At 41.9% G+C, this 15,302-nt stretch overlaps 2 protein-coding genes across 4 annotated transcripts in view; one reads left to right on the forward strand and one right to left on the reverse strand.

Annotated features, from left to right (window-relative positions):
- Positions 1–7,008, reverse strand: part of LOC119182654 (uncharacterized) — a 60,159-nt gene extending 53,151 nt beyond the window's left edge. The window contains exons 1-2 of one of the 3 annotated variants that reach the window (XM_075888876.1): positions 6,854–7,008; positions 2,222–2,355 (exon numbers count right to left, since the gene is read on the reverse strand). In XM_075888876.1, the coding sequence (XP_075744991.1) occupies positions 2,222–2,355; positions 6,854–6,874 (155 nt within the window). In that variant the 5' untranslated portion in view covers positions 6,875–7,008. Of the gene's footprint in view, positions 1–2,221; positions 2,356–6,436; positions 6,762–6,853 lie in introns of those variants that run through there. The other 2 variants (XM_075888875.1, XM_075888874.1) reach the window with 2 other exon arrangements.
- Positions 7,009–7,312: 304 nt separating this feature from the next.
- Positions 7,313–15,302, forward strand: part of Pat1 (Protein interacting with APP tail-1) — a 28,586-nt gene continuing 20,596 nt past the window's right edge. Inside the window, exons 1-3 of the mRNA XM_075888869.1 lie at positions 7,313–7,510; positions 7,945–8,033; positions 11,888–12,048. Of these exons, the coding sequence (XP_075744984.1) occupies positions 7,376–7,510; positions 7,945–8,033; positions 11,888–12,048 (385 nt within the window). The 5' untranslated portion in view covers positions 7,313–7,375. The remainder of the gene's footprint in view (positions 7,511–7,944; positions 8,034–11,887; positions 12,049–15,302) is intronic.

Below are 15,302 nucleotides of genomic sequence, written 5' to 3' on the forward strand. Positions count from 1 at the left end.
TGGTTTCTTTGCAAACACTGCTGAGCAGAATGGTAATGACAGCATACTTTAACTAGCCCTGAGCAATATTTCCAAGTAATCATCAAATGATCACACTATCACAGTTCATTGCCTTTCAAATTGATCAACACAAAAATGTTATAATCCATAAAATACAAGCAGAGTTTCCAAAGATTTGTCTTACACGGTGTGCCTTTCTTCTTCTGTCTTGAAGAATGTGCTGGATGGAAACTATACATGTAAGTATGCCTAAGGGGCAAGATGGTACTATATTGGCTCGCATAATGACATGAATATTTTGTGTTCCCCCTTTCTTTCGATGTGTTCACCACCTGCACGATACTACATAATTCTATAACATTTAATTCATTGTGTTACCAGCACAAGCCTGTGGTAGCTATGCAAGACAAGAAGTGCTACAGGGTCTGGCCAACCTCTGTAAGTGCCTGATGCACACTGTTTCTTTTTTCTGCATCAACTTCACTGACAGGTGGTAGCTGAATTGGAAAGGAGCATTTTCAAGCGAATTCAACCAGCTAAAAACCAAGCAATGCCCGGCACTGCATCTTGTTCGTGATGCACCCAAGCAACTAAGTATGCATGGCAGTGTATTGGAAACAATATTATCAGTAAGCACTGTACCAGACTCAGCTATGTATAGCCTTTGAAAAAGCATGGTGGAATATGCTGTGCACTGTCTCACATAAACACATAAAAAAGAAAATGAACAGACGACCATTGAACAAGACCGAATGTACTAAGATACTTTTTTGGCACTTTTAAATTGAGAAACCTGCCTTTTTAGTTCACTGAACTTCAAAAGGCACTCCTAATCTTTAAGGATGTTTTCATGATCATTTAATGACAGTAACCATTCCTACAGCTAATAGTCTGTCTCTTCGTCTATGTAGCTTTGCCCAGAAGTGAGTGAGCTATGTTTGCTTTAAAGGCACCAGTCCCAACTACTCGTTTTTTGCAGCCCATTATATTTTGCTCACACATTCACGTGAGCCTTTACTACTGCTCAGCAGTGTTTGATAAAAAAAAGTGAGCTTAAAATTTGTGAAAGTCAATTATTTGTGCCTGGGGCATCATTTCTAAGGAGGCTTATTAATAGTAAGGAGTCACTACAGTCGACGAAAGGCTTTCCATTTGCACTCCTAAATCGTATTTGTGACTTCACTATGCTGTTCCAAATTAAGGTTCTGGTCCAAAACAGTCTAAAGTTGCAGCAGGTCAACAAAAGGGAAAAAATTATTGGAGCTACCACCTTTACCACAGTGATGCTCATACAGAGCAGACCTTGGAAAATCTGGTAAAGTGGCTCATTCAAGTACAAGACAGATTTCCTGTATTCTCTCCAGCACAAGATGCAAGGGACTGTAGCGGTGCACTTTTTAAAGTTTACCAAATATAGTGACGTTTTAACCCATAGTTAGAATCCATGGAGAGCACAACCAGCGCTCTCCATCCCTCTAGACATTTAAAGTGAGAAATACTATTTGTATTTCTAATTTTAAAAATGAAATTACAAACCCAGCAACCATGTCCACTTTTACCTGCCACTCTCTCCTTAAAAGAGTACTTACACAAACATTTATCTTGCTTTCTTTGTTGCATTATATAGCCAACAACACAACAGTCATTTGATCGAGAACAATACACAAAAGTAATACATTTGAAGATTTTTTAGTAGCACCCAGTTGCAGATTTCGTTTCGGAGAGCGTCAAACACAGGACTTAGCATGGTTTGTTGGTCAACACAACAGGCCGCAGGATAACACTAAACGGTGATTCACTACCCATGCACATTGTGCCGCTTTGCACGCGCATGAGCACGTCAGTGACAACTGCCGGAGAGTGTGCATGCAAAGACATGCAGGCAACGCAAGTTCGTGATGCAGCTGGTTATTGGTTCCTCACATTAAAACCAAGTTGATGTCCTTGTCACAAGACACTTCATTTCACATGCCGGTAGCGTGGCCCACATTTCAAAATTGATTTTAATTAACGTTCCTGACTACCTCTAACAATAATATTTGGTGTCAGTACCCCTTTAAAAGTACATAAACTGACTAAACTTTTTGGTTAATGTGCTATAACACCCACATTCAAAGATCTCTCTCCATTTTTTTAAAATAAAAAACAATACTAAGGCACATTAACATGCTTTGAAAAGCACATAGCACCTAGTACGTAATTATGTTGCCCAAAAACTTACCAAGACTTCAATGTCGCCTCCCATGCATTTCCAAAGGTACGTGCAACATCTTGAACGACGGTAGCAAATGAACTTGGGCTTAATGCCGCCATTGGTGGTGTGCAATCAGGTGTGGCATCGAGCTCACCTACTCCCTGAAACCAAGACAACAAGCATGCCTCTTTCACATAGGTGAAATTGAATGAGAACAAAGATGATAACAATTGTTGGTGTTGAACATCCCAGAACCACAATTATTATGACTATGAGAGATGCAGTAGTGGAGGACTCTGGAAATATCGACCACCTGAGGTCATTGATATGTGGGGTTTAACGTCCCAAAACTACTATACGATTATGAGAGACGCCATAGTGGAAGGCTCCGGAAATTTTGACCCCCTGGGGTTCCTTAACGTGCACCCAAATCTGAGCACATGGGCCTACAACATTTTCACCACCATCGAAAACGCAGCCGCCGTAGCCGGGATTTGATCCCGCGACCTGCAGGTCAGCAACCTAAATTATCATGAACCTAAATCTAAGCACATGGTACTCAAGCATTTTCACCTTCATGCGAAATGCGGCCGCTGCCGCAACATGTACAAAGAAGCAACACATATCGAGACAATAATACTTGAAATATTTATGTTGATGTTTCTGTTGTTTTATTAAACTTTCATTTTACTTGTGTTTCCTACTAGCTCTAAAGCTCAAATAAAAAAAAAGAAAAGCATCAAGGTAATATAATTTATTTGCATTAATGTATGGCACTGGGAGAAACAAGCGCACTTTACTGAAGAGACGTCTTTTAGGAGCACCTGTTAGATAAATGCTGTTAAACACGACCCGTATGTATGACACATAGCATTCAGTAACAGTTTACCTTCATTCATTGCAATACATTCAATAAACTATGCACAGACAAGGAGGGTCCCAAACTCAGAGACTGCACCGGGACCTGTGATTAACTGTTTGATAAAAAAAAAGTGGAATACTGCGCAGAAACTAGTCACATTAGCAAACTACCAGGAAAACGAGCGAGGACACACATGAAAAGCAAAGCAACAAGCTAAACACACTACAAGGTATGCAGTACTGGCACTTATTTTCAGCACCCAAGAAAAGTGGAGCAGATACAGTTTTTTTTTGCGATGCCATACCATGCCTGAAAATTTCCCAATTTCACGCCTCCCCTAAATTTGTGCTATATTCAGCTGCGTTTCCCTTGCTTGGCACCCAATCCATGTAAGTGACCACAGGTTATCTGTCGGACATGTTACAAGGTCTTTCAAGAACTTTTTTCTTTTTGTGAACTAGAATAATGGCTACACCGGTGTGCTTTTATTATCTGCACTGCTGCACCTTGGTGATCAGCACATTTTGCAGCTCCAGTGTTTTCATTTTGTGATGAGACTTCAGTACCATTTCACTGACTGAGCACAGCTAAGCCTGCATCTGCTGCACGGTATGTGAATGCATGCTTTTTCCGTAAGCTTTATGTTCAGACTATCTAGCTACAACCACTGAAAGATGCACGGCTAACAATGTGGCACGAAGAATGGATACTGTCAAACCCCTAATGTCTGCCACTGTACTGTCACGACCTCTGGAACTGCACATGCCAGTGCTGCACAATATGATGTGGAATGTAACCATAACTCCGCGAGTGTGTCAACTCAATATGGCCACTAAAACATCCTTTCCTAAACACATTTCTCCCAGTGTGCAACGTTCAACTTTTTTGTGGTAAGGTAGAAATATGTAGGGGAAACAGAGTGAAGCCTAAATGACGGCCTCAGAGACCGCACTAATAGTGTCAAGAAGTATTCCAACAGTCGACTAGCAACTCCCTGCCAAAGGTGCTTGTGCACCCAGAAATTCAGCTAATGCGCCATCATATTCCACAACCATCATCAATCGGCAAGACAAGTTAAATCTACAAGGCAATGTGCAGGATCATGTGCTAGCATGGCTTCATTTATGTTATCTGAGAAAGAGGTACAGTTTTTGAGTACCCAGTAATTTGTATTGTGCATACCCTGGATCACGTGCTTTGGCGTACATGCTAAATCTTTAGGTGTGTAAGAGGCACCTTTTTTTTTTGAAATTTTCAGTCGTGAATCTTATACAAAGGTACATCTTATATAGTCATATTGTCACATGATTTTGAGAGACCGATATGTTCATATTTTATTCTAGAGTATGATAAAATGTGCATAGCAACATTTGTAAAAAGACATTTCATCTTGTTATAACAATGAAGCAACCGTGATCAGGTGGTGGCTACTTGCTGTTAAAGCTGTGCGGCAACCACAGAGATTATGGCACGATGAAGGCCACCACGAACAGCGCACTAGCTTGCAATTTTGAATTGTTTCTTCTTAATGCATTAAACAGACAGAACTGGTGCAATAAATAAAAAAGGGGACCAAAGCCTAAGCATCCAACTTGAAACGCTTTATCGTGACATTTAGCAGCTACTGTTCTACCATTTACAAAAACGAAAGCACCACTTCATTACCATCATCATCAAAGAATTCTCGGCAATTTAGCAGGGGTTGCAGCTTCTGGCTTCTTGTCGCCATCTACATTTTGAGCTCGCATGTTCCGGTGATTGTGGTGCAATCGTTGGTTCACCGGTTGGTTATGATTTCCCATTCGTATTGCTGCATAGGCAACGCCATCGATGATCTGTTAAATAACTCTGCCAAGAAACCGCTTATTTGTGCAGAATAGCGCTTTAATAACGTATTTGGAATTTGATCTGAAAAGTGCTTTAAGAACATATTTGGAATTTGATCTGTTCCTATACTTTTCTTAGTGCTCAGTTTTCTTGGTAAAATTAAAACACCTTCGCTTGTGACAATGGGAATGTCCACATGTTTAGGAACAACTGCTGATAGGGGAACTTAAGTGCTTGAAGGTGTGAAAATGCTGTGAAAGTATTGATAAAAGCCTGCGGTAATAAAAAGCAGTCAGCTTTATATTTCTTGTTAAGCTTTACTTTATTCACTGTTTCGTTCATTTGGGCAAGAAATCTCCAGAATTTAGCCAGATCTTCTGTAATAAATGAAGGTGGCTTGATTGTAATGTGCCCTAGCATCGTTAAGATTAGTTGAATTTATTTTCAGAGCACCAATGGTTTTGATGCTCTGAAAATAAATTGATTGATATGTGGCATTTTACGTCCCCAAAACACCATATCGTGCACCCGGCGATATGAGAGATGCCATAGTGGAGGGCTCCGAAAATTTCGACCACCTGGGATTCTTTAACGTGCACCCAAATCTGAGCACACGGGCCTACAGCATTTTCACCTCTATCGAAAATGCACTCGCCGCAGCAAGGATTGTCCGAATCAACTGGGTTGCAGTAAAGGGCTAGATGCCATTAAACAACACACATGCTTGCCATGACTAGGGAACATGTCTGAATTACACAATTTTCCAACTTGACAGGGGTCGAATTAACGGGCTTTTACAGTGTGTGTGTATGTGTGTGTGTACGCTTTGGTGCTATGCGTGTTCCTCGGAATCCCCTTCCCCTCACAAAAAAATGAAAATGGCATACAAGTATTTTCCGAACTTAAACGGCAGGTGCATTGTCAAAGGCATCAGGATTCGTCTCTCAGCACCGACGTTTGAACAGTTACAAGATTTTTCTGGATTTAAATGACCTATTGAGGCCCTGAGAAAGTGCTTTATGTTAAATAAGAAAACTTGATGAATGTATGACGGATATCCCATATCCTGCCCGGTTTTTTAATCCAGGAACCAACCACGAAAATTATGGATCATTCCATGTCATCACCTCATTACGACTGGTAAATGAATTTTGAAAGGGGCTTCGGCACGGTAAAGTTTGTGCTGCCATTCGAAGTTCTCGGGCAGGGTCTATGCGTATAATAGCAATTTCTGTTCTATTCCCTCAACTGATCTTCAATTACATCCTTCTTGCTTATCCAACATAGATATATTTTCATAAAATCACTCTCTCTGATTTAATGTAGTGGTAACCAACCTTATCTAATAATTAAACTACCCGACTCTCGGCCAAGCGCGCGGTGTGGGTATGCGAGATCAAAATATCCACAAAAAATATGACTTGTTGGTTCACCTAAGTAGAACACGCACATCGTATGCCTACGCTGCGCAGTGTAAAGGCACTACACTGCAGTACAGTAAGTAACCTTCATAACCTTCATAAATAATACTACAAGCACAAAAAAACAAATACAATGTCACATGCAGCTCCCGCTTCGCTCCAGTACGTTCTTTTCCATGGCCTTGAGTTTCCCATTCAAAGCTTGAAGAGCGCGAACGGGTAGCTAAGCCTAGGGTCAGCCACCAAGCGAATTGCCGGCATATGACGCAATCGGTGGCGTAAAAGCTCGTGACAGTTCCAGCCGTCCGTTTTCATCAATATGCACCCCCGTCACGCAGACCTATAAGCACACCGCACACTCCCTGCTGTCCCCCACAGGCAGCTTTCAGCGCCGTCGTCTCACAACAAAGAAAGCAACGTACAACGCACGTGCGCCCGTGCGTTAGTTTCGCGTAGCACGCGAATTCGAAATGAGAGACTCGAAAGCGCGCGCTGGAAACCAGTGCAAACAACGTTAGCGATAGTAGATAAACGCACAATCGGACTTACATCGGTGATTACGTTCTCCATCAGCAGTGCGACAAGTCAAACAAGTGCAGTATATGGCCTCCGAACTACATCTGAAAAGGCTTCAAGTTCGAAAGGCTGCCGTTAAACCCACGCACAAACAAACAAGACACAAACATAGCTAGTTCTATACCGAAACCAACTGATCTGTTGTAATAATGTGTGTAATAATTTTTCTACCATGCTTTGGCTTTGCTTTTTTCCCGCGTAAACGACGTTGCGTATACCAAAACTAAGCGGTAAAGTTTTTTAACTTTATTGCAACACATCATTAGGGACATAGAGCAAATAATTCACTAGTGCATTTATTCACTAGCGCTTCGCTTGGTAAAATATTCCTTCATTTGTTGAATTACTTATAATGCAGTATTAATATATATTCATAATTTATGTTTTTTCATATGCATGATCGTTGATAACAACGGATAGCGTGTTTTTCGTCAGACACCACCAGGCTGTCTCGCGAGCAGTTGCGATTCGTGCCCATGTCAATTTCGGAGTAACATGGCCTCCCGCCTAGAGTGGATCCCAGACTCTCTATACAACTCGGCTGTTACTACGCTCGTTAACAACTACCCGATCTTCCAGAAGGACTTGAGATATCTTCCCGAGAGCATCGCCTTCGACATATTGTATCAGGTGAGGCTCGGGTACCGCTGGGTCGGTGAAGTGTTAGCGTCGCAAGGCACGAACGTGCACGCTAAACTAAACGTTCTTTCGTCATGCTGTGGGGGACCCGTATGCTCAAATAAGGGTAGAATACTGCTTATCGAGTTTTACCGCTGCTTTCTGGTCGGATACGATTACCTCTGAGCAGTGGGTTCGGGGAAGAAGTGATATGTTAGGCATGTTCTTACTTAGTCAGCGGGGCGTCGCGATATCGCGCTGTTGCCTACGATCAACTGATGTTGTGCATGTGTGCTTTAGTTTGTGATTATACCGACGATGAAGAGTTTGCAAGTTTTACACGGAAATTGGGGTGCACATGTAAGTCGTTTCTGTGAGCACAGTAGAAACGTCCGTATTGGTACACCATGTATAACGTTGATGTGTTTTGGTTGTTTGTTTTGCAGCTGTACAAGCAGAACAAGCTATGTTTTCTAGGCTTCGAATTTTACGATTTGGATATCTTCGCGAAGATTACCAAAGTGAAAGACAAGAGGTTCGTATTTGCGGTGTTGATGGATCTTTTTGGGCATATTTGAAACGGTGCTAGAGAACTGGACAAAAAAAGGTGACGCAAGGCGGTGCATCGCCGCCTTGTAAAGTTTCTTGTCATCTGAAAGAATATTTACTACTCCTTGATGCCCTTCATATTTATTTCCCGGCGTTTAAACATTTATATTGTCCATTTCTTTCTTATGCGGGGGTTGATTTTATTTCCTTCATTTTGCCTGTGACTCACGTCATCAGCATTTCCCTGGCCCTCTGTTTTTTTACGGCTTCTGAAGATAGTGTGATTGATTGATGATCATTTGATACCTTTGTTCAACCATTGCGCTCAGTGCTGCAACCTTTTGGGTCGCATACGCATGTCCTTTGTCTAGACTTCATCGTAATGTTCTGGCTGCTCTGTTCAGTTACTGCTTGTAATTTTCTTACATAGTCAATATTGTTTGCCCCGCCGCGGTGGTCTAGTGGCTAAGGTACTCGGCTGCTGACCCGCAGGTCGCGGGATCGAATCCAGGCTGCGGCGGCTGCATTTCTGATGTAGGCGGAAATGTTGTAGGCCCGTGTGCTCAGATTTGGGTGCACGTTAAAGATCACCAGTTGGTCGAAATTTCTGGAGCTCTCCACTATGGCGTCTCTCATAATAATATAGTGGTTTTTGTACGTTAAACCCCACAAATCAATCAATCAAATAGTCAATATTGGTTTCACATAGATACTAAATTTCTCTACAGTGGTTGGCTGTCTTCTGTAATTTACATAAGGGAGCCAATCACAGTTGTGAAATTTTATCTGGATCAGGTGCACTCATGATCAGAAGCGACGGTGTAACACCGGCAGAAATCTGAGCATTGAGCCATATAACTTGCAAGACCTATATTATTTATGTTTGACCGGCGGGGTAGAGGGGATCATTTCTGTGGCTGTTACCATTTGCAAACTTTTGTAGTGTGCCATGTCTTTCAACTTGTTACCATTGCGATGAATAAAATATTCTTAAGGTTTTCTTTTCCATTTAATGTGTGCTTAGTTAATGGCAAAACTGAGCTATACAGTGATGAGTAGTCACTAAATACTTGTATAGTCATCCAAACATTCGCCACTTCTGCAAAAAATACTTAGTGTATAAATTTAACTAATATTATGTGTTCTGTGGCCACAGATTATTCTTTGAACCATATAAGTAGAGTTCCTCTTCACTATGTTTCTATAGCACAGTCAGAAAACATGACTAAGGACAAAGCAATTTTCAAAATATTACGATCTTTTACCAACTATATCGTGGCTCGGAATTCAGCACAGGATACTTTTCTATTTAATATTAGCAGGCCTGCATTTTGCTCCAGCTTTACAAAAAGATAGAGAGAGAGAGAAAAAAAAACCCACTTTACAGCTAATTTTGATCTGAATAACATAGCTAGTACTGTGTTTCTGCAATTTTATGGTGCATCAACAACTTCAGAGTGTTAATTTCTTGTTACAGGAAAATTATCATTTCATGTTCGCACATGTGCAACTTGTCTCTTAGGCTAGAACAGAAATGGAATGCATAAAAGAATCTTCTTCGCTTCTTATGGCATGGCTGCTTGGTGGTGCCACTTGCATCAGTGCCATTAAAGCGCGTTTGTCATGCTGCCAATGTATTCTTAATGGGAATTTACTTATCATAGCCATGATCTCTTATATATGCTCACTGCCTATAAAAGAAACCAGGCCATTTCTTTCAGATGTTGTGATGTCAAAGGCAATTACTTAACAAATTCAAGTGCAAACAAGCTTGAAATGCGTAGGGAGATTTTTTATTAAAAGATTTCAGTTATGCTTATTAGAGACTGTTTCGTAGGAAGTGAAGCTTGCTTAAGATTGAAGTCACCGGTCTCACTGTATTTGTTCTTTTCCGCAATTTTCAGATCAGCGATGTTACAAATTTGATCAATATTAATTACTGGGGTTTTATGTGCCTAAACCTTGATATAATAAGAAGGCACACCCACCTTAATGGGGGATTCTGGATTGAGTTTAACCACTTTCGTTACTTTACAGTGTTCCCAAATCGAAGCACTTAGGTGTTCTCTCATTTATGTAGAAGGCCGTGTGCTTAAATTTAAGCACATATATATAGAACCCCATGTGGTTAAAACTTCCAGAGCCTTCTCCTACAGTGTCACTCTTGAGTGTACCATGGTTTCGGGACATCAAATCATCAAATCAAAGTTTATTTACATTCTGAAGATGTGGGCCAGCTTGGGCGAAAAGCGAAACAATTCGCTTGAGGAAAGCCCAAGCCCCCATATACAAGGCATACAGTAGAGACACACAAAGATGTGAAAATGCTATCAGAAAATAAACTAGCGCGTTACATACATGAAAAAAAAATACTAACACAGATACTCTCACGGAATCATACCAGCGCGTTACATGAGGAAAAAAAAAAAGAAAGGAGTAAAATGTTCAATGTGACACTTTAAACCTTTGTTTCTACAATATTTATGACAACAATGATACAGGGTATGTGTAAATGTTCATGCCGATAGTCAATCGATAGAGATAATGATCTGACCCAAACAATTTATTCAAAACAACAGGCAAACATCAAACAAACAAAAGCAATGTAAATATATCTCTCTTCATGCAGTACAGCAAATATTTTTTTTTCCTTTTTTTTTTACGATGATTGGTTACAGGAAGTGTTTTTTAATATGACTTATACTGCGTTTCTCTACTTCTATTTCGCTTCTGAGGAGAGTATTTAGCAAGTGAGGCAAACAATACTGTAACATTTGTCGTCCGTATTCAGTTCGGCAGAAGGGGATGTTCCAGAAGTCTTGTTTGCGGAGAGAATAGAAAGGAGCATTTCCTCTTAGATTAGCAAGATTTAGAAGGTCATGCTGATTTTTATAAACAGCCTTTTTATATCTGATAGCTAGTTTCCAATCATAAAATTTTTCTATGGGTACAACGTTAAAACGATGAAACAAATCCTTTGTGTGCGCATGATATTCAACGTTAGCTATGGACCGAAGAGCCCTTTTTTGTAACATTAATATTCTATGGTTATTTCTCTGTGTGGAATTTCCCCACACCAAAAAACAATAATTTATGTGAGATAAAAAAAGCGTGTTGTACAGCATGAGTTTTATCGATACAGGAAGAATGTGTCGAAATTTTGCAATAGCACCCACACTTTTAGCCACGTGAGATTGAACGTGGTCAAAATGATCGTCCCAGGACATATTTTTTTGAAATAGCACACCTAAAATTTTTATTGAGTTCACAAATTCTATAGGCGCCGTGCCTAAAAATAAGGAACTATCAATGGTGACTGAAAGCTGACGCGGATGAAAAAGAACGGCCTTTGTTTTTTTATCATTGATCAACAGCGAGTTTTCTTTACTCCACTTTTGTATGTCTTCAAGGGCGTTATTTATTTCAGGTGCTAAAATTTGCAAATTTTTTCCAGTGAAAAATAGGCTGGTGTCATCAGCGTAAATTACATAAGTTGGTGTTTTGTTGACATAAAACCTCAAAAATTGTTCTTTTATTTTGTCTCCATCAAAATGCAGCTAGTGGCCAAAAATTAGACCTATGTTCTTGAGTTTATAGGGCCTGCACTCAATTTTTTTCTTGGGGGGCGAACTTGAGCAATCATAGTCACATGATGAAATCATTACTTTTGGGAAAGCACAATATCTTGTCCAGTGCACTACAAACAAAGCATGCATTTCTGTTGACCTCAAATTGAAATTAATGCAAATGCTCAATACAAAAGACTATGTTTAAGTTATCTACTCCTTTATACAAATGAAATCAAAAATGGTTTTATTGATGTTGTTTATTAACTTTTAGGCATCTTTTGCACCACTGCTTCCAAGCAGTCATGGACCATGGAACACAGACAGCGCATTTGTTAGCTGAGTCTTATCACCGACGGTGCACAGCCGCATCACCAAATGCTTCACCACACCACTACTCGTATGAGTACCTCATATCTGTAGGAATATCTATTGGTGAGTTGTGTTCCTCTTGTACAAAGGTCAAGCATATAGGTTAAAAAAACTGACTATATTGATATCAATACTGTACTTTTTACAAAGTGCAAAAAAGAAATCGTAGAATTTTGTGTTGCAGGACAGCTTTTTTGACCATCTACACCTCTGTCAGTGAACTCGCTCATTGTTGACTCACCCACTTACATGCGAGCTTGAGCCCAAATGACGCCTTCTGCTTCTGGCAAGTGCGAGTTCTCTGCGCTGACTAGAATTTTTGTGGCTTTAAATCTGAGAGAGTAGTAAGTAAATGGTAGATTTCATGGGGGAGTTTCATTTAGTTTTGTTTACTTTGCTGACCGATTCTTTTAATATAATGCTCATATTCTTGTGAAGAAAGTTTCAGCGGAAAGACAGGGAGGTTAGCCAGTTCTTAGACCGGCTGGCTACCCTGTGCTGGGGAAAGGGGTGAGGGGAATGAAAGATGTTAAAAAGAAATGTTGCGAAGAGAGGGAGAAATTACAAAAGAAAAAAAATATTCTTGTGAAAGTGTGCATAGTTCCAAGGGGCTGGCTGGAAATATCAGCTGTTGATCCTATGCCAGGTGTAGCAGCAAGACAATTGAAATGTTTTGGTGTTTCGTCCAAAAACATATTGTGTAAGAAAGTCTACAGTATCCGTGGGCGTTATTCATGTATCATTTAAAAAGTGGTCTTCAACATATGTTTTTATTCTTTTTAAGTGTATTATAAAACAGTTAAGGTTAAATTTCAACCACTGTAATTGTGTGTGTGTTGTGTCATGTTCTGTCTTATATGCACTTATTTGTTTGTGTCTGCCTATATGGAATATAAAAGACGTCCCCAGAAGGACTTCCTCCTCTTGCTCCCACCATTGATGTGCACTAGAATGCTGTACTATTAAATAAGCTCTGCTCTATGCTCATTGAAGTGGGTAATTTGGATCATTAGTAAAAGGCATTACTTTGGGACTGGCTTGAGTGTTGTTATTGTTGCGATAGCAATCATATGGACATTCTAGTAGGTTGATTTTTGCCGGTTCCGTCGCCGTCAAGTCCCAGATATGTATAAGTATGTATATTGTAGTGACAAATACGGGCTCTGCTATAGGAACGACGAAGAGGACGTTTGTTGTAGTGGAGGCTCGTGCTGCTGCAGCTGCTGCTGAAATGGCTGGCTGCTTTCTCGCTGCTGTTCAGCCCATTAAACAATTGCCTCACCCCGGCATGACGTCTAACAGTATTCTTACATTTGGTATAGAGGGCTGGTTGTCTCAAACTGGAACTCCGTTCCCAAACTCTACCTCAACCCCCCGCCTCGCCAATGCCTGATGACATGACCCAGCCACCTGCAGTCATAAGCGCATCTGTCACCTGTTCCGGAATGCCACGACCGCGAGATCCAGTGATTTTCAACGTGACCGACGACCAAGACACTGAAGACTGGCTGTCCCAGTATGGAGCAGCAAGCGCCCACAATAACTGGAATGACACGGACAAGCTCGCTTACCTTAATTTCTAACAACCATAAAGCGGAAATACCCTCTTGGTCAACCTTCAAGACACGCTTTGCGGAAGTGTCTGGCCGACCCGCTGTTCGCAAGCTCTGCACCGAACAGCGCTTGCGCAGCCTCCCACAGCGCTCTGGCAAGACCTTTACCTCGTATATTGAGGATGTTCTGGACCTCTGCCGTCGTATCGATTCCGACATGTCTGAAACTGACAAAATTCGGAACATCAGGAAAAGTATCGTCGAGGACGACGCCTTTCACGTGCTTGTTGCATAAAAACTGCAAACCATCGGCCAGCTTATTCAGCACTGTCAGAGTTTCGACGAGCTGCGGAGGAGCGCATTTCTACTCGATGTCCAAACCTTGACACGACCTCTACATCTGCGTTAATCATTGGTGCTGTTTCCTCCGAGCAAACCACGTTAATGTACCAAATCCAGCAGTTCGTCTGAGAAGAAGTGGCGCGCCAATTGTCTCTTGTGCCGTACGTTCCAACCAGTGCGCACACGCTTACCTCAACGCTCCGCAAGGCAATCGAAGAGCAAGTTTCTGACTCCCTGCCTCCCACATACCACCCTTTGCCTATCTCCGCCCCTCTCACTTACGCTGAGGCGGCCAGACGATCGCCGCCGTCGCTACCAACCGTCACGGATCTTGCTCGACAGCCCCATCACCTCTACGCAGCAAGTCCGCCTGTCCGTCCTCACCCACCTCCTGTTCACCATTCCGCACCACCATCCACTAACCCTTGGCGCACTTTGGACAACAGGCCAATTTGCTATTTCTGCCGTCTTCACGGTCATGTAGCACGCTACTGCCGTCGTCGGGATTACAGCCCAACTGATGGTGAGGCGACTTACGGCTCCTGTCGTTCAGTGCCACCACAGTCGTCTTCGTTCCCCCCCACGTCGGGTCATCAGTCGCCGCCATGTCGCCGCGGCTTGGACAGGGATCGGTTGCCCTCATCACAACGCTGTTCTATTTCTCCCATGTTTCCTCGATCACCACCCAAACAAACAGAAAACTGGCCATTGCAGTTCCCGAGGCAAGAGCTCTGCACACACAGAAACCTTCAAGGCCTCCGTTTTTACCTGCTAATGAAATAACTGTGCATATTGATGGTGTATTTGTGCAAGCGCTCGTTGATACTGGTGCTGCCGTGTCTGTGCTAAGTGGTGAACTGTGCCACAAGTTCAAGAAGCTTACGCTGCCGCTTTCCGATGTCTCTCTATGCACAGTAACTGTGCATCACATCCAACCTTCTGCGGCGTGCACAGCTCGACTGGTCATCCAAAATATTTTGTATGTACTCGAATTCCTTGTGTTTTCTCCATGTTCACACAATATCATCTTAGGCTGGGACTTCCTCTGCGCTCACATGCCGTAGTTCACTGTGCGCGTGCCAAAATAGAGTTGTCGACGATGGGTGAACTGCCCCTGTGTGAAGCACCGACGTCTGAAAGGCCTTCCTTCTTTCGAGCCGCTATCTTCCCGAGTCATCATGGTTGTGGACACTCACATCCCTCCTCTATCCTGTGTTCTTGTGCCACTTTTCTTTCCCCTTTGAGGCCTTCGGCTCTCGCAAAAGCTTCCTTCTTTCTTTCGCAGTTGTCACCGTAGAAAACTCGCGTGGCTCCATTTATATAACAAACTCGCTTCCTTCCCCAGCCATATTATTCCATGGCGAAGTCCTCGGTCACCTTGAGGAAATTGATTCTGTTTCATTCAGTCACCTACCTGATGAC

This window comes from Rhipicephalus microplus, chromosome 3 (assembly GCF_043290135.1).
Source record: "Rhipicephalus microplus isolate Deutch F79 chromosome 3, USDA_Rmic, whole genome shotgun sequence".
Taxonomy (NCBI): Eukaryota; Metazoa; Arthropoda; class Arachnida; order Ixodida; family Ixodidae; genus Rhipicephalus; species Rhipicephalus microplus.